This window comes from Sinohyriopsis cumingii, chromosome 5, assembly GCF_028554795.1.
Source record: "Sinohyriopsis cumingii isolate HCF-2022 chromosome 5, ASM2855479v2, whole genome shotgun sequence".
NCBI classification, from domain to species: domain Eukaryota; kingdom Metazoa; phylum Mollusca; class Bivalvia; order Unionida; family Unionidae; genus Sinohyriopsis; species Sinohyriopsis cumingii.
In genome coordinates, this window is record NC_142965.1 from 114,309,006 (window position 1) to 114,330,236 (window position 21,231).

General features: G+C 32.9%; 1 protein-coding gene across 1 annotated transcript; it reads right to left on the bottom strand.

Moving 5' to 3' along the window:
- Positions 1-14,547: 14,547 nt before the first annotated feature.
- LOC149800017 (uncharacterized) lies at positions 14,548-19,805 on the bottom strand. Its single transcript, XM_089957167.1, has 2 exons — positions 19,647-19,805; positions 14,548-16,113 (listed from the first exon to the last, which is right to left on the bottom strand). Exons 1-2 carry the CDS (start codon positions 19,682-19,684, stop codon positions 15,189-15,191), a joined length of 963 nt encoding a protein of 320 aa, XP_089813293.1. The 5' UTR covers positions 19,685-19,805; the 3' UTR covers positions 14,548-15,188.
- Between the last annotated feature and the right edge of the window lie 1,426 nt (positions 19,806-21,231).

The window sequence follows — 21,231 nt, forward strand, 5'->3', positions numbered from 1 at the left end:
TGGGTATGAAGTTAGTCAGATTTGACTCGAGCATGTAAATAAAAATTATTGAAACCTCTTCAACATCAAGACACATTTGAAAAGGTCAAGTTCATTTATATGGTCGACTCAGTTTTATTTTAAATATCATAATCGTGCCATATATATATATATATATATATATATATATATATATATATATATATATATATATATATATATATATATATATATATCCATAAGTTTATCGCTCTTAAACAAGCTCGAAATATATTGTTCTGAGTCGAAATTTGTTTCTATCTAGCAATCTATCCATCTAGCTATATATCCATCTAGCTATCTATCCATCTAACTATTAATCCATCTAGCTACCTATCTATCTAGTATCTATCCATCTAGTTATCTATCCATCTAGCTACCTATCTGTCTAGCTATCTATCCATCTAGCTATCAAACCATCTAGCTATCTATCTAACTAACTATCTATCCATCTAGCTACTTTCGTATCTGTCTGTCATTTGCATGTGCAAATTCATTTAATCAAAATCAATTGAACTGTCATCATCGCTGAAAATGTTTTTTTTTTTCCCTAATCTATGAGTCTGTATCATTAGATATGACCTGGCAGTTTATGCACGGCCCATTAACTTTAATCGTTCAAAAACCAAGACTAAGATCACGACATAAGTATGATATTAAAAACATCAGATACGTGCAATTAAATGCATGGCGTTAAATTTGCACCTGCTCAATCAGAGAGTAGTTCGTATTTAATCGGAATGCGGAGGAACCATGCAAATAATACTGCATGTAACTCCTCTATCAAAATCATTATTATATTGTATCATCTGATTTAAATACACAGAAAATAGCTGTAACCTACGTTCATGATTAAGTCCCCGAAATTCATAGCATATCCCAAAATATAACCGCCCCATCCCACCGGTAAATATTGAATATTCCCCGAGATAAATTATTTTTTTCACACTTGTGTCTTTTCAAAACAAACGTAGCGATGAAGTTCCTAAGTATGATCAATTGTCTTCAACATGTTTTCAAATATAACATTCAATTCATACACATTTTTCCTGAAAATGGGAAAGAAAAGACTTTAAAAATGTGGAACAAATATTAAGCAAAATATTTCCAGCAAAATACTAATTTGCTAAGACACTAGAGATAGCATGTTAGAAATGTATTACGCTAGCACCATGTCTTTCATTTCACTTTACAGATCGTATTGTATGAAAACGAGTTTCTGCTCAACCTTGAATAAAGTACCAACATGTCATTTATAAATAATTGCGACTGAAGAATCTTAGACTGTTTAACATATATACACGGGAGCCTCAGTGGCAATGTGGTTAGCGTGCCAGATTCACGATCGAAAGGGTGCAGGTCCGAATCTATCACTGGACCAACCTTGGGCAGCAACCGTGATGTGTCATTGATCACTTTACTCCTTTTGCCCAGTCACTAAACAAGGCATTTGTGTTGCTGTGCCGTAAATCACCAACCAAACCATTAACATTAGCATAACTGATGCATCACATCATTGATATTTTGTAATTATCGAACTATGGTTTTCATATAAATTATTGTTATCAAATTAGTCAACGTCTTTAGAATAATCATTTCTTCTTAATTACTAGCTTAGTTTAATCTGAAATTAACCTTTACCTATCTGGTGTATTTCTACATATTGTAAACAGAATATATACAATCATCGGTTGCATTTTGCTACCCCATGCCCCATGCCATGGCAGTAGTGAGTATTTGTATACCTCTTAATCGCCATACTTAAATTACAGCAACCATCATGTCCAAAATGCTGAATTATATTTGCCCAAAATGTTTGTTTGAGTTTTGTGTTGTTTGGATTGAAAGAGGTTGTATCCAATAGAAACTTTTAGTCCAGAACAGCGCATCTCATTTGATCAATATTGTGTAATTTGAGTGATTAATGATTGACATGCACTTCTTTTTGTTTCAATTTCGTCTCATTTATGTACAAACCTATCCCTTCCACTTCTTTTATTCTGAATCTATCTACACGTGCACATTATAGTGTATTCTTCATCCTTCTTTTCTCAAGGTAGACTTTATTTTAGCAACTCTGTGTGTCCCCAAAATGTTGCAATTTCCTATCAATAGTAATACAAACGCTTTATTATGTTTTAAGTACCTTTTAGTTATAATAGTATTAGTAATAGAAGTGGAAGCAGCGGCAACAACATCCTCGATAGCTAAGGGTCGTTGATTCTCTTCGTCCCTCAGCAACCCTTGGCTTATATATCTTCCCTAAGTAGTATCTGCTGATCAACGTTCTGGTTGGATGCAGCTGAAAGAAACTCCTCCAATCAGATTGCTTAAACCATGTACCTAAGAAAATAATTGGGAATAATTTAATAGCATCTGCAAAGACCACATAACGCGTGCAACTTTCTCCAATTAATTCTTTCATAAATGCCAAGATCTGTGGTAGAATTTCGTTTTGCTTGTTTTGTACAGTAACTCTTCTTACGCAAGAGGGCGCTTCCTGAAACTACTCTTTCCGCTAGTTACATATACAAATCATCTGTGCAGAACATTGTACATTGATGACCCTTTGCCATAAAAACGGCGAGCAAGCAAGGGTGTCAGTAGTTGTAGTAATCTTAGAATAATGGTCAAATCAAAATAAATAACAACAGCAGTAATTAATTAATGTAGTATTTCTATTACGTTTCTGTCAAATTAACTTCTTTCTATGCGTGGATAACCCGTCCATAACTGTAAACGTTACCCATGTGTCCAGCATTAGCCATTTAAAGTCAACCTTGTAGATAACAGATTTGGTCATTTCCAACATTTTTGCGGAATAAATGCTAGCAACAATAATTCAAGAGCATTAATACTAATAATGATTGTAACAGCAGTGGTGCTAATGATAGAGGCGTACTTTTTATAGTGTTATTGTAGAGAGAGAAAGCAGTTCAGGTCACTACGTTATTTTTCAGCCACATAATTGCTAGCGCAATTAAAGATTAATTATGTCATTGCCATTATAATAGGACGTTATCTGAAAGTAGAGATCATATGAGGTGAGAGTGTTCTCACGTTGCCTTTCACAATCCGTTATTATATAAAATATTAATAGATCAATTAATTGCAAACTTAATTAGTTTTGTTCTACCGTTACCCATTCCGGAAAGCATTAATACCTGGCATATTTTACTAGCTTAAATATAACCCTTTGTTTTTCTTTTCTTATCTGGCAGAAATGTTTGTGTTTCCTTGAACTTTCAGGCAAATAAATACTTTTCTGCACGTCATTCCTTAATTAATTTACTGGATATAACAGTAAAAGCAATGTTGAAGAGTACTTTGAGATTAATTTTATTTTATACTTCAATTATATTGTTATGATATGTTTTCTACTAAATCTTTTCGAAATATATGAAATAACTCTTCATATGTGCCTTTAAATGAAGTTATCAAAATTTGTGTAACTTAATACGGTCACATCCACTGATTGGTTGACGTTAATATATTCCAACAAATTTGCTCATTAACTCCTGGAGTTGTATTTATAGCATAATTTGTCTTACAATTTTTAAATTTTATTCGACTTTAACATTTATTTTCACAGCTTTTGCAACATTTGCAGTTCTTTCACAAACATAACTGAAGTCTATTTTCTTTGAAGAAGTAAAATATATTCAGCCAAACGTCTCAACAATGTCTTCCAAAACATATACATTTCTTTAATTTGCTTTACCTGTATTGCATCTTGCATTCATGCAAGCTTTCATTTAGGGTACACTTTCTTCTTTTCAATTTATTGATGTTATATATTCAGTTCATCCTCTTGCATACTTGGTGCATGTGTGATAAAGAGAGATCTATAGTCTAAGGCCTTGGGTAGAGAAAGATTGTGGACAATACGTATAGTTCGATCCCGAGGACAAACAGGGGAGCAGGAAAAATAAATTTATGTAGATTCATTTTACTGCGTGTTAACTACCATTTATCGTCTTGTTCTTAAGATTGCGTGCTTGTTTTGACCTTTAAACTTTAATAATTAAATTATGATTCTTGCAAGTTCATGCGAGTGGAATGATTTTGTTGACTTGCTCTTAAACCCAATTTATAATAAAAATACATGGTACATGTAAGTTATATAGGTCCACGTGGAGAAGTAGAGAAGCAGAAGTTGCATTATTTTGTTTTACAGGCTTCTGAGTCTAGCACTGGGTAGCAGATGCCAGTGTAACATTAACTCATGTGATCAAACGTCACATAGCAGTCAACATGCTCTTGAATGAGTTTTAAATAACTTGACTGCCGCCAAATTTCTGGCGTTATCTGATATTTACACGCGAATGCTGGAAGGACTCCTCTTTTGAGGAAGACGGTCTGGAGATGTCCCTTTACAAAGCCATCTTCTCACTACGTTTGGTTATTAGATTATTAATTTGGCATATTACGGGTATTTCGTCCATAATAGTTAAAATGTCCGGTAGGTTATTAGAACTATCTACGTTTCGTTTACTTTTGGCATAATTGAAAAGCATTTGGCCTAATCTCAAAACATGTTATAAATTGAAACGTAATCCGGAATATTTCGATTTATCTTCAAAATTAGTTCAACTATTATCAGGCATAAATTGAAATAATATATGGCATCCTTTTTAAGAATATCAATTTAATTATGGCCTAAAAGAAACGATTATGTCAATAACTCAAAACGTCCAATTAAATGAAACATTATTTGGCATAAAGTGAACTCTTTAGAATCTTATTATAAATTGAACTTAGATTTGAGATGATTTTACGTTATCTACGTAAATTGAAACATCATTTGCAATCACTTAACATGCTAACTTTATATATATATATATATATATATATATATATATATATATATATATATATATATATATATATATATATATTCAATTATTTGATATTATGGCTTAACATGTAAATTGACAAGTTTACTTGCGTTTGAATATTACCTGAGTATTGTATATCATCAACGTATCATACATTTAGACACCAGAGACATATAGCAATGGACACTACTTCTAAACATATTAAAATTTTTACTTTAATGTTTTATAGAGTGCAGTATCTTTTTGAATTATCTCAAAACATTTTGAATCAACCCATTATCAGCATAAAAATACACAATTCCATTTATCTAATTTTTTTAAACAACGGTTGAATTGTCAATAGTCATAAAATTAAATATCTGACATTTATTAAATATGTAAATGAAAGTATCATTTGGCATAAATCTAAATGTTATCAGTCATATATTGAAATGTCATATGACATTTTCTTTCACTAATGTAAAGATCATTTGGCACAAATTATAATATTTGGATTATCATAATTATTATAATTGAAATACAATTTGACCATATGCTCAGACGATAATAAAACAACATTTTGATATTATCTTTTGTAATTAAAAATTCTTCAAGATTTCATGGTACTATCTCATTTTTGGTTATAAATTATAACATCGTTATCCTTAAACTGAAGCATCATTGTGAGACATAAATTGAAATTTTACATTAAATAGTTATAAATTAATTATACAGGCGAAGGCCCCTTATAAAGCTTGAGACCATAGGTTTTACTAAACTCTGAAACGAATCAACTACTAAAGCAAGCCAGTAATCTTTACTATATAAAAATTTAAATGACAACTAAATGCACAATAAAATACATTTATCGTATATATATATATATATATATATATATATATATATATATATATATATATATATATATATATATATATATATATATATATATATATATATATATATATATATATATATATATATATATATATCATACATCCATGCCGAATCCATTTTCCCCTATATCTACTCGTGCACAAAATTCATTGTTGTCTGCAAAGACGAATAAAACGAGATGCACTTAACAATGTCACACCAATGAATTCTTTGAATGTTTTACTCCGCTGTACAAGATCCAGACCTTGATAACCTGCAACGATAAGCAAAACTAAACTCAGCCTTTTATTGGAATTAGGTCATGTCATGTACTGGAATCATTAGCCAATTACATTATTTTCATCTCTAATTGTTAACTCTTTACTTTCAAAGGAACTGATACAACTTTTGGCTGACGTTAAATTCAGGTTGCTAACCTTTTCAACCCTGTGCTGTAAATGCTATACCAGTATCACATTTATACATGTATGCGCTTTCATCTATATTAGGTGACGTCAATTACATTTATAGTTATGGGTTGTATTTAATATATTTGTTTCCTCCAATATCTACTAAGAGGGAAACTGGCATCAATTATTAGCGAGGGAGTGTACATCTATACCAGGGCTGACGACATGCCGTTCTATATCGCCCTTTTCAGTGCTAGGACTAAAGTCAAATAGGTCCTCATCCATGAATTGCTCCTCGTCCATGATGTAGCCTTGACATAACAAACGGAAAATGTATGCTGATATGCCTCCTCTACCACGCCCGTAAAACGTTTCGACTGATCGTCAATCTGAAGAAAACGAACGTCATTGCGCAGGACGCAGACTCCCCTCCCACCATCGCCACCAATGGCTATAACCGGGAAGTTGTTGAGAACTTCACATAAATCGGGTCCAACATCTCCAACTCGCTCTCTATTGACTCTGGGGTGAACGGCAGGATTGCCAAGGCAGCAGCAGTTATGTCCAGACTAAACAAGAGGGTCTGGATCCACCCCAACCTTACTGAGAAGAACAAACGCATATATCAGGATTGCTTGACCAGCACACTCCTCTACTGCTGCGAGACATGGACCACCTATGCGAAACAAGAGAGGAAATTCACTAGTTTCCACCTGAGATGCCTGCGGCGCATTCTGCACATCCGGTGGCAGGACAAAGTACTCAACACAGAGGTTCTTGAACGCGAGAACATGAACAGCATGTGCTCCATTCACAGCGAGAGGCGCATTCGCTGGCTCTGCAACGTCAAGAGTATAGACCCAGTCCTAATTCCCAAGGACCTGCTATACGGCGAGCTAGCAGAAGGCGTTACAGATGTGCCTGTAAGATGGACACGAAGACGGCCAACATCAACGTCAATAACTGGAAGAATTGCGCTGACGACCGATCCACCTAGCTGTCAGACAGGGCTTTCAGAAAGCCAAGGGAGCGAGAAACACATACCACGCTGCATAGAAAACCAGGAGGAAGGCGACACAACAACAGCCTCACCAAGCATCTATGTTCTCCTGCAGCAAGTGCAACAGATATTGTCACTTTAGTGTCGGACTCTACAGCCACTCGCAAAGGTACAGATAGGACACGCAACCGGAAGCTACACGATTGTCTCCCGAAGACGGATGGATGCCGAGAGAGATTATCATTTTATCCTGAAAGTTAATATGCACGTATTCATCGGATTGACTCTAGACACTTTTTATACATCAGTTACTGAACTGGTATTACAATCGCATGAAATTTCACTTCGTTGAGATACCGCTCCGGTGGCCTAGTGCTTAGAGCGTCCTCCTTGGATGCGTGAGGTCGCCGATTCCAACCCCGGCCGAGTCATACCAAAGACTTATAAAAATGGTACAGCTGCCTCGCTAAGCGCTCAGCATTAAGAGGCGAGTGCTAGGACTGGTCGGCCTAGTGTCAGGATAATGTGACTGCGTGGGACATCATGCTCCATATCTGTGGCATGATGCCCCAGTGCTAGACATCACTATAAACTGCCACACTGCAGACAGCGTAACGATATGACTGGAAAATTGTTAAAGCAACTTTAAAAATCCAAATCACACACATGCATACGTACGCACACACACTTCACTAAGATTATTGAAAAGTATCGCCTTGATCTACATTTCTTTTACTGCATTTTGTTAATAACACCAAATATAAACACAGTCTTCAAAATAGGCTTCATCGTTCATAGTCATGAATGTATAAAATTTATGGAAATTTTGATATCGGTTAAAATATTTGGTATTTTTAAAAGTAGAGAATTATTCATCATTTACGTGTATTTGTTTTGTTTCTGTACATAGGATTTGATTTAGACAATATTTTTCAAACATGATGATTTCAACAAACAAACATTATAACCAAACCAAGCTCTAGTTAACTGTGGGGAAATGCCGAGATTTGGAAACTGTCCATAAATGTCCCAATGTATTAAATCCGGAATGAAGACGTTACGTGGCATCACTCTCGTAAGCATGCGCATATGCAAGGTTGAATCGTCTTGTCCTTCAAAAGCATGGGCATACCAGCTGGAACATGAGACAAGTAATATGATGTTACACACCAACTTTGTCTCTTGAGCGAATCTTTTTGGTATGACATGTAGAAAAAGAAAATTTTAAATGTATTTATGTATCTGTCTGTTTATCTACTGCAATACATAGTTATGTATGTTGATTTTTCTTTTTTCTGCATGTTTGTCATTCTGCTTACCTACATATCTCTTCCTAAAATGTATAATGATGTAATGTCAGTGGAGTTTGTTTATGAATAATGGTACAAATCATTTCCAAAACTTCCCCAAAACGATTTAATCGTACGTTTCCGGTCACACATTTTGTACTTATCTAACACATTGGAAATACAAACTACAACACAGACAAATCAGTGTTTCCTCAGATTTGTCTAAGAAGTCTAATGCTTTTTTATTATTTGTTTTTCCAAACTGAGTTAGGTGCATACTTTTTCATGTATTTTAACTTAATTTCGTTTTTTTTTTCTGAAGTAGAATTTGAAGATATCTAAAATAAATTTTAGAAAAGTTTAATCGGCTTCATTAATGTTCATTTGTTGAGATACTTTCCGATTCAAGACATAATCAAACCGTATCCTTGAATCACTGATTGCACTGCAATGAAACGAAATAATCTCTTGCATTTAGTTCTTTATTTGTTTAAAGTTGGTAGTTCGATTAGAATATAAAGAAATCTACTCTCTAATGAAACACTGGAATACATATCTGTTTATCAATCCATCACTAAAAGGTACATATTATTATCAAATTCAGTATGCATTTGAACATGATTTTAACACGTGTTTGCATCGTTCGTGACATGTGCAATATTCAATAGTTCACGTAGTGTTTATGATTTAACAATTTATCTGAGGATAGTACTTTTGTCCTCACTGAAAGTATGGCTTCTAGGTTTCCTCTTTCTTGCTCTGAAGCTTTGATCACATTGTGCCAAAAAGTTGTTTTTCTTGTAATGTTTTATTTAAGTCGACTTCATTATTTGGTTTATATAAATGGAATGGCTTTAATTATCTACGTATATGGAAGAATCATTACTGCTACTATCTCATAATAGTTTTAATTTTAGACACGTTCCCATCAATTAAAGTTCAACAATTTGTAACCTCTACAGACGAATGTCATGTCAACAAATACGCAGTTTGTGAAGGAAACAAACATCAGTCGATACTTTCTACCCATCTACGAGAAGGAAGTACTGAAATGGTGAACTTACCCAGATAGAGTATAAATCAATCCACCGCACCTCTCTCACAGCTGTGAGCAGTCGAAGCACCTGGGTAGATATCGCGTTATATACTTTAAGCATAAAATCGCAATAAAATGAGGTCCGTCTGCAATACAATACCGCGTCTGGGGAAAAGCATGTATATGTCAAGAATTTCAGATACATTTAAGAGTGGTAAGGCCGGATTAAATATCCCGCGTGATGTCCGATGTTTAATGAAAATGTAAACATAGTTGTAGGTGTTATTCATACTAATACACTTACTTAGAATACTTCACAAGTAAAAAGGCGATGGAACATTCGTGTGTGCTATCCGACGCACCACACCTAAAACATATAGAATATAACCATATAGAGTTTCTCTCGCTCGTTTTAACTGTCATGTTCAGTTTGCTTGTATGTATTTGCCCCCTCTCTCCGATACACAGACATCATTATTTTTAATTTTGTAAAATATATTATATTGCAATTAAGTTTTTAAAAAAATATTTTATCAGATATTCCAGTATTTCTCTTTAACTTTAATCTGCGCATATCGAATATATACACATTCAAACTTTAAATAGGAGAACGGACAAATGTAGTAATTTTGGGTCATCAAGCTTACACCTTGTTAAAAGCCTGACATTAAAGTTACACTGTGAGTTATTGCCGTTTCGCTTTGGTCACATACATTTTTAGATAGAATGTTGAAAGTTTCATCATAAGAGCTTTGTCTAAACAATTGTCACTATTTATGTAAGCTTAGAGACCAAATTATTCATGTGATCAGAGGTGACGGTGATATTGAATATATTGTTGGTAGTAATAGTAGTAGTAGTAGTAGTAGTAGTAGTATTTCTCCGCCCTGCCTTTTTTGCTTTCTTGTTGTGTTTTTTATTATGTATTATTAGATTTACTATGACCTTCACCTTTTAACTCAGATTCCAAGTTCCACAGGTTCATTTCGTAAATTTAGTGCAAGCCATTCACAAAGTTTGGTGAAGTAATTAAGTAGAGCTGGTGTTAAAAACCGATTTTCTTTCAGTCAAAGTAATCTTGAACTTTTACCTTTAGACACCAAAATCTAAACTTTGATCAAGATGCGTGATCGAGAAAGAAAGTTATGTCAAACAAATTCAGTTTTAAGTTACAGCCACCTTGACCTAAACCTTTCGAACCGATAATATAGAAGGCTTCGTTTTTGTCAAGTTAGTTAATTGCTTAATGTACATGGTCGAAAAGAAAACAACAGAATTTTGGCAGAAAACGATTTTCATGTTGACCTTAAATTTTGACATTTTAAAATTTTGACCAAATATCAGTAAGCTTCTGCCTTATCCAAACATACGCCTAGTTCACAGTTTGGTCCAGGTAACTGATGCAGAATGAATGCTATTTTGAGCAAACCATTGATCTCTTTTGGTCATGGTGTCCTTGAGATTTGACCACTTAACTCCGTAATCAATAAACATATTGCAAACGCTCAAAGCCATCCAGAACGTTTGGTATGGATTTGTATTTGATAGCTGATTTTATTCTGCAAATTTATTTTTATTCTGTCAGGCACAGAGACCTTGATATTTAACGTTTTGACTCCGGGATAGCAATAAACGTCTTCCATCCTGAAATGCAGGAGTCTTTAACGAAGTTACCCAACGGTAGCTGGTGGCTAATTCTAGTTGTTGTGCGAGAACGAGAAAGGGGATAGACATAAAATTTGATTAGATACTGACGCATAACATAACATCGTCATACTTCCCTCCGTATCGCGGGAGTGTTCAAACTGAAATTGTTGAATGGCTTTCCTAGAAAATGAAACTAGAGTAAGGTCCTACCTACAGCAAATAATTGCTGATGAGCTTAAAATTGTCAATAAACCGCATTGTTGAACAAATGACTTACATATTTAGTATGTACACATGCGCAAATACTTTTGTTTAACGACTGAATTTTTTGTATATGTTTTTGTAGGGTCTACATGGCGGACAGTATTGTTGGTGGAGGAAGAACCCGGGAAATCCCAGGAAAGTACCACCGACCCTCGAGAAGCTACTAGCAAGCTTTATATATAGAAATATGTATGTATGTATGTATGTATGTATGTATGTATATGTATGTATGTATGTATGTATATATATATATATATATGTATATATATATATATATATATATATATATATATATATATATATATATATATATATATATATATATATATATATATATATATATATATATATATATATATATATATATATATATATATATATATATATATATAGTTCATCATGCTCCTAATCTTCCATTTCTATTGCATAATGTATCATCATATAACGTAATAAAAACCCTCATTGCGATGGTTTCCTATCTCAGTGGTATATTTCTAACTGTGAGATAGAGAGCTACTGTCTCAGGCATTAAGGACATTTCACTTAGAATGATTTTAAAGACCGCTTGAAACATATGTCAATATGTCAGTATATATGTATGCGCATGCTACATCACAATATGTTGAATATAAAGATATTAACATAGTTGAAGGCAAGTAAAAAAAAAACGATTTGCTAAGTTGAAATCGATGTATCAATGAAAATAAAATTAGTTTCAATTTGCGGAAAACCCAGTTAATTCTAGTCATCTCTGCACAACGAGGAGCCAAAAATGTAGAAAATTGTACTTTAAGGTTCAAAATGCTATATGTCAATTTTTTTTAATCCTGATCCAGTCACCTTAAAATACTCTTCATAGAAGTGATTTAAAAACAAATTGTATCAATGTTTATACATTTCATGTCGGATGAGGTGAAATTCCTCTTACATGCACATAACAGAAAAAAGACGCCATTTTCAATCTATGCCAATATTTGTTTAAAAGTGCATGGTTATAATGTAAACTAGATATTTTCTAACTGTAACACCCAGGAGAAATAAAGATTATTATTATTATTATCATTATTATTATTATTATTATTATTATTATTATTATTATTATTATTATTATCATTATTATTATTATTATTATTATTATTATTATTATTATTATTATTATTTCTAGTAGTAGTAGTTGTAATATTTACAGTTCTTACTTTAATATCTTTAAACCATATTATCCAAGTCTGTGAATTTGACCATCGCTCCCTGGCATTGACCGAAGTTAATGCGGAATATGATAGAAAAAAAACAAAAGCGGAGGAAAAATCTATGTTCAAGAATCCAATAAAAAAAAAAGTTATCCATTAAAATAAGTAACTTTGAAAGGATAGTCTTTTACGTACAGCCAAATTTCTATTGATAAAACTGCTTTTTTTCATCAACGTGGACTGTGAAAAGAAAGCTTTCATCAAAGAGACGGTACAATAACTACCATCACAAACTACATTCCATTAGATAGTTTTTATCTGCATGTGTCCTATCCCATTTAATTCGGCACGAGTCCACCCCTCCTTTTCTATTGATATTGCCATGGAAACATTACACAATAATACTGATGGTACGTTGTGAACACCTAACTATCTGTGTTTATAAAATCCTCCAGCGAAAGAATGGCTGATGCAATTGTAAATGTTTCTTACTAAATGTTTTAGGGTGCTGTACGGTTTCAACTTTCTCTGTCATAAGTTGTATGTATCAATTTATGCAATACTATCTACCTGCTACAAGACTTTACTATATTTTGGAATAAATTTGTGTTTAAGAAAATTTGCTGCAAAAAGAAACAGAAGTACTGACCGTTAAAGTCTGGAAAAACGTGACGCCCTCTATCGACAATTGTTAAATATCGTTACTGCTACAACACATATTTTTCCTACTAGTGCTTCTGTAAAACAAACTGATGCCAAACAACAACTACTGCTACTATTTGTTTGTGTGTGTGTGTGGGCGGGTGTAATTTAGATTTTTAACGTAGCTTTAAAACTTTTTCGGTCATATCGCTACGATATCTACAGTGTGGCAGTTGATTGTGATGTCTAGCATTATGCCGCAGACATGTAGCATCATGTCCCACTCATTCACATTATCCTGACACCAGGCCGAAGCGCCAAGCAAGGTAATTGTTAGAACAATTTTAATAAGTCTTTTGTATGACTCGACCGGTGTTCAAACCTACGAATTCCCGCATCAGAGGCAGACGCCCTAACTAATACAGGCCACCGGAGCGGTCCGTATTTACCGGGATATTAATGTACGTATCAATAGATGGACAAACGGGTAAATACATGGATGAACAGATTTAACGAGAAGGACAGATAGGTACATGCCTTTAACGAGACAAAAGCAAAAGATTCAGTTGTATGGCTTCTTAATCCAGGATGTCAAAGATCATCATCGTTAAAACTCAGAACAAAGAGTTAAGAGAAGGACCTGCAAGTCAAACCAGTAAGACGAATGCTTCATAATTTTCTCAGTAATCGTTGTCCCTATTATTCGTGCTTTTCTTTTAAATCCTAAAATCTGCATCTATTACGGATGCACCACAGCTTGGCGTTAGACTTCTTTATCGTTTATTGATGGTTTACTGAGCCCAGCGATCAGTCTATATTTGCCACCACATTATAATGTATACTGTTGATATAACTGCCAGTTGCGTTGCCACGTCGCTTTCATTTGTCCTGTCGATGACAACTGATAATTATTATTTTAGGATGATGGTCAATTCTCTCTCTCTCTCTCTCTCTCTCAGTGCCTTTTCCAAGGAAACACAGAAGAATACACACACACACATATATACAAAGTTGAATGCAGATGGACAGGTAAATAGATATACAGAAATTCTATAAACAAGAAAAGTGCGTATCGTAGGTGGGTATAGTTTAAATGTATTAATATAAAGACAGATTATATATATATATATATATATATATATATATATATATATATATATATATATATATATATATATATATATATATATATATATATATATATATATATATATATATATATATATATGTGTGTGTGTGTGTGTGTGTGTGTGTGTGTGTGTGTGTGTGTGTTAAAGTGTGAAGGGATGGAATGCTTGTGCTGCACACTTTCTAAAGTGTAATGCTGTAAATAGATGAAGAACCATAAAACAAACTAATATTTCTTATTGATATATATTAATTTACCCGTCTAAACATACGGAACGTCATCACAAAAACATTTGATATGTAAAAAAATTAAACTGTATTTAAATAGGAACGCAAATTTGTCTCCACTGATTATTGTTAGTACTTTTTCCAGGCATCTGACAGAAAATTTAATCTATTTCTTTGTTATCGGTAACCTGCTTTCTGTTTTGCTTATTAACATCATGTGCGGTATATAATCCATGTCATGTTTTTCACATGCTCCCATATAACTGTGTGATGTGTGTATTTAATTTGTCGCATGAAAACAAGATCTAATTTCAAAGTATATATATATTTTTTGTATGACAGAATGAAATCTGCGATTTATAAATAATAAGGTATTATAGTTCTTAGTGACTCGCTAAAAATGCAGCACTCTGACAAACCTGCGCTGCTGTGACCTAACTGATCGTTGAGATCAAAATAATATGTAATTTGCGGTATAATTACAGGATAGATCGTGTCAGTTTCACTTTCAAATTAAGGAAATACGAATGTTAGTTTGCTAAATTCATTATTCATATTTATCCTTGTGTGTTATCCAGCATTACAAGGAAACATTACTTTTGCAATCCGCTTCATAGTTTGTAATTATTACAAATCTAGTCCGTTAGTCATCTGAATCAACGTTTATTTCTTCGCTTTCTTCACCCGAGGAAAAGTCTCCTTCATCACTGGTTTGCTTGAGTGTGGAACATTTATCATGATTCCAAATATCATCGGAAGTGGAGACCTTGTCCGAATTATACTCGCTTTCATTGCCGCTTTTTTCGTCCTCTGGTCGACAATGAACTTTTCGATGTCGCTCCAGGTTGCTTTTGTGACTTGTTGCGTAGTCACAAACAGAGCACACAAATTCTTTTTGTCCATTGTGTACCGAAAGATGGCGCTTCAGTAATGCCTTTCGGCAGAAGCGTCTTCCGCAATAAAAGCACGTGTATCCATGGTAATGAAAAATCATGGCATGTTCTCTTAAAGATGCCTTAGTGGCGAACAAGAGTCCACAGCATTCCAAAATTTTTGAGCACGTCTGATGCATTGTCAACATATGCCGTTTTAGATTGTTCCTTCTGTCTGTTGTATACCTGCAATGTGGGCAAGGAAATATCTTTCTTCCATATCCATACTGGGACTGAAATGGATCACTGGTGGGCAAGACAATCGGTACAGACAATCTACTTGTGTTCGGAGCAGACACTGTTGATTTGGATGTCAGAGGTACGTCAGTCGTAGGCCTTAAGTCTCCAACTGCCTTATTTGTTGCACTTTTCCCATCCTGACCTAATTCAGTAATATTGTTATAGTATTTGGCAAGCCCTTGGTAAAAATTGTTGAAGCGATGGTCTCGAAGGGGATGAATCTGCCCAAGGGGACATTCGCCAAGGGTTTGCACGCCAGGCATCTGAGAAATGACAGAAAGATCTTTGACAAAATTAGGACTCTCTTCTGTTTTCTTCAACTGATATCTTGCGTCTAATGTCGGCATAATTTTGAATGGGTCTGGTAGATGATGCTGTCCATATATTGGAATAGGCCTGAAAATCAAAATATTTAAATTAGTAAATAAGAAAATATTTTAAAACACTTGCTGGTCAAAAAACAGCGTATAAGTCGATCTGAAGCGCACATACTGCATCCTTTGAAGGGTTCTACGTTGAATGGTTATTACTCCGTTATACGAAAAAGTATCAAGGAACACTAATCAGAATCGTCCGTCTTTAACACTATAAACGTAACACCATACTACAGGAATATAATGCAGTTAGGACACACACGCGGACACACACACACACACACACACACACACACACACACACACACACATACACACACACACACTCACACATATGTGTGTATGTATATGTGAGACACTTTCTTTGAATATTAAGACTGATAACTGTCAAATTTAAAATGAAAAGATATTTAAATAGTTTGGCTGAGATTCAATTTTACCTTTTTAACATTTAGTGTATAAGAAACTGACAAGTTGAAAAAAGCAGCAAGACCGTCTTTTGTGCAACACCCAGGCCCCCGCCCAAAATAAATATTTCTCATTATGTCAACATATGTCATATTGAAACGCACAAAATTTTCCAAGGCATCAAAACAATAAGCTGTCCGTTAGACTTAATATCACCTGTCTTAACTATATTGTTATGAAAAAAGCAAATCTATCAAATAAAAATACTTATCTATTTGACGAATCTTCATATTCTTATTTCTATGTTATATTTATAAATACAAACGTAGCTACGTTCCTGTTACAATTTGTTCATGTTGTATCTCTAATCCATCATAACTTAAATTCGCAAAGATACATTGTTATTTATAAGTGATATAAAGTTACTCATAAGCAATCCAACTGAAATATTTTTCTAATATATTCTAACGCTAACGACTGATTAAGTTTCTCCAACAGATAATATTTCATTAGTTATGATATATATATATATATATATATATATATATATATATATATATATATATATATATATATATATATATATATATATACACACACACATCATTCGAAGATGGGCGTTTAAATTATAAAGGGAATTAAAGGTCCATCTTTTTATTTTAATATTTTCTCCAATCACATTGTTTGCGTTCGTGTCGATGTTAAATTTCAGAACCAGAAAATCAAATAGTATTGGGTTTTCTTAATAATCTGTCAAATTACCATGCAATGGTATGTTATTACCAAATTTATTATGAGTACCGATCAGTCTCTGATGTCTACAGCTGCATTCTCGGTAGTTTCCGGAATATTTTTGAAACAGTACAAATAATTGATAACAAAACACATGAATTGAGTATTTCGAAAACAAGCCAGTAATCCAGTGAAGATTCTCTCAATAATTTAGGCATTAATCCATTGAAAATAGGCTACCTAATTGGGCAGTAATCTAATTACGATGCACTTACTAATTTATGCGCTAGTAAGGTATTGTTTATGAAACTCAAAATAATTATGTCAACGAATTTAAAGGTTACACACAAATTAGACAAATATATTCACACAATATGAGGGTTCTGAGGGTGAATTTTCTACACACGTGACAGTATTAATTGTATTATATTCTATTTCTTCTAGCTAACTGAACACTATATTAAACATGTGTTCAGTTATTTCAAGATTCATTAGATGCCATCATATCTACAGATTAATTACGATTATCTGTATCTGTACCCTATATCCACACAAGTCAAACTCCCGTAATGAAAATGCCAGCAAAATTTCCTACTTTTCAATAAATATTTTGTCTATTCTTATTTTCAAGAATAAATTTTAAAATTGACGTGTTTAAGAAAAATATAGAGAACTTTGATAAGAACAAATGAATACTACTTTTTGCTAGTATCGTTCAACAATATACAAATTAATTCGATTCAATGGAAAAGTCGTTGGAAAAGAAACCTAGTAAATTCCATGTAACTCTCGGTGATATTTGCTTTGAAAATATGATTTCATCCATGGTGTGTATTCCTTCTATTTACGTGCTGAATTTTCCTATAATAGCATGGAGAGAGAGAGAGAGAGATATTGTCGGAGATTTATCCATCTGTCCGTGTGTGTGTTGACCTGCCTTTTCACTCTTATCTGTTTCTCCATATTTAACAATTAAGTCTGCTGTTGCACAGTACCCTTGTTTTATAATATTATTATATTATTTAATTTTCTGTGTGATTAACAACGGGATCTAACTTGTGGTGTCTTTTATTTATTTGGATCAGGTTGCAGTATAAGTTAAGATTATCGGACATTAAACCAGCAGTACATCTGACATGTTAAAATAATTATTTCTCTGTTAGATATTTAAAACCTGTTTATATAAAAATTATGGGAAATAAAGCTATTATGAACTTTACGTTGACATTTTTATATCCACGTTTTCAATGCGAAGAAGTATTTGACACAATAATACTAGTTCTATATTTTACTTAACTCGAGAATGATGCTGTATGATGCTGATATGTCCTTAGTTATGTTCGTAATACATTCTTAATTATAATTATGGCAAACATATCATGTTCCATTTCATTAGTTTTAAAATTATTATATATTTGTGTATTTATCATTTTTCTTTACTTTTAATATTATTATATATTTTGTATTTCCCATGCTAATTCTGCAGGATAATTTAATGTTCATATTCTGCAACATGTACACATGCGATTATTGTTTGAAGCATGATGCATATACGTTAATATTTTAAACTAAAAATATGTACAAATCTGAATGTTTAATAATATCTCGTTCAATCTGCCATTATTTCAAAGTTGAAGTTATTTCTAATTTATTTTAATTATTTTCCTCCTCGTCTTTGTATTTTATAATGAAAGCGTAATGTCCTGATTAAAAAGACCTTAAGAATTTTAGCAAAGTTGCACAAATGTAAAATGTACAAAGCGACAAAATGTTGTATTTCCTTATTTAAAAAACGTTATATGAACACATGCATTGAACATGAACAGCCTGTTGTTTAAAATACCACCACATCGTATGAACGTGTGTCGTGATAAATAAAATAATATATGATGTTTTAAAAAAAGTATATGCTGGAATACCTTATGTTTAAACACCCACTTTCGTCAAATTTAATATTACATTTTTGATAGTTTCAGGAATAGTTTCATTTCAAAAGAGCATGTTTAACCAAAGAAGGTGTAAATTGTGGTTCGTTTAATTTTCCACGTCATGCCACTCCTTCATCTTCCTTCTTGAATTTTATACTGAATACTTTTTCGTTGAAAAGAATTCGACGTTGTCTCTTTATAGATGGTCTTTGACAATGATGAGGTCGTTATCAAAATATGGTGTTTTAAAATGGGGTATCTAATTTTTGCTTATCAGTGAGTTCGACTTTCTGCGTTTTTATATGTCTCTTGTAAATTTACATCATGGTTTAATAATGAAAATAAATGGAGACACTTGAATGTGTCTCTATTAAGAGAAAGCTATCTGTATAGATCAAATAATTAGATGCTCATTAAATATAATATGTTTCACCTGAAATTGGATAGGTGTAACGTAAAGACTAACGAAACGTAACGACCTACTCACCTGAAAGGGAGATGGGAATGAAATAAGGTACTATCCATTCTCTATTGCTGTCTGGTGACTTTCTGTAAACATTAAGCTCTTGGTAATCCAGAATAGATTTCCATTCTCCTGGTGCATTTAAATCCACAGTGTTGTTTTATTCTGTCTCGTCTCAAATAAATAGGCGAGTGTTTTACTGAGATCGTTCATGTGCGACTGGTCATGAGATCACGTGATGTAGTACCAGCCATGAATAATAGTCAGTGGTTCTATGGGAGGAGCGAGCGAATAAATGGAATTTCATTGGATGATTGTCTAACGGCAATATAGAGGCTCTGTTCTCATGTCGGGTATACTCGCATTTATCACGGCCATTTACTTTAAGTATTTCTTGCTCTAACCTTTATTTTTATAGCTTAGCGAAAATTAGAAAGTTTTCTGAAATTTATCATCTGTATTCTTCTTTATCAATTGCCTTAGTTACGTGGTACATGTACAATTGTGCCTGATTATATACTAACAGGTAACTATATTGATGGAGGCATAATATATATATATATATATATATATATATATATATATATATATATATATATATATATATATATATATATATATATATATATATATATATATATATATATATATATATATATATATATATATATATATTCACGTACATACATGCAAGCACACACACATACATACACACAGACGTACGTACGTACGTACATACATACATACATACATACATACATACATACATACATACATACATACATACATATGTATATAGTTAGGAATGTAGTTTTATATGTTTGCATGTTGGTAGCTGCTTATCAACAAGGACTAAACGTAATTCGTCTCTTTTTCTTCTTTGTTCCGTTTTTTCAAATAGGTACACATAAATGTATGAATATCACTTTTGCATGCAGTTATGCTTGTTTATAATGTAGTTTTATCAACGTAAATGTTATGTCATTATGTTTGCGTGTATCTTTATAATTTCAAGCTTGCTGGAAACCTGTTTATTAATATATCATATATAACTAACTGACTAATGTGTTGTTTGACTGATTATTTGGTTTTCAGCATGGACATGTAATTGACAGGAATTTTCAAGCAAGTAAGTCGACTAATGTGCCAACCTTTTTCAGCTGGCAATCTCCCGAAAAGATGACAATGCCGGGCCATATAATTGGGATTGGTTCTGATCCTACTCCATAACAAATGTGAAATACCAAAGCACTATCTAGTTTCAGATCCTCTCCATAAATTGCAAATATCTGTTTTTTCACTCTCAAGATATTTGGTGTACATTGATTTTTGACGTCATCAATAAGATTTGTTTCTAAATTGACACCCTTTCTTTCTTTCTTTCTTTCTAAAACCGGGCTGCATTTCAAACTTACAATGCATTCTCGTCATAATTAACATAAGGTTGATTTCTGTTTAAAATAAGACTTGCCAAAAGCTTCCTCTAATAATGTTTGTATTAAGATTTTTTATGTTAAGAGGTCAAAATGTATATAGAAAAAGATTTCAAAATAAAGTAATATAACCTAATTTTAAAACTCATTTATCTTAAATCATATGCTACTTTATT

Excerpts from the sequence above, each read along its gene's own strand:
- LOC149800017 (XM_089957167.1), bottom strand. The coding sequence starts at position 19,684 with ATGGATAGTACCTTATTTCATTCCCATCTCCCTTTCAG. Across the intron at positions 16,114-19,646 it reads CATTCCCATCTCCCTTTCAG|GCCTATTCCAATATATGGAC; the intron begins GTGAGTAGGTCG and ends TTTGATTTTCAG.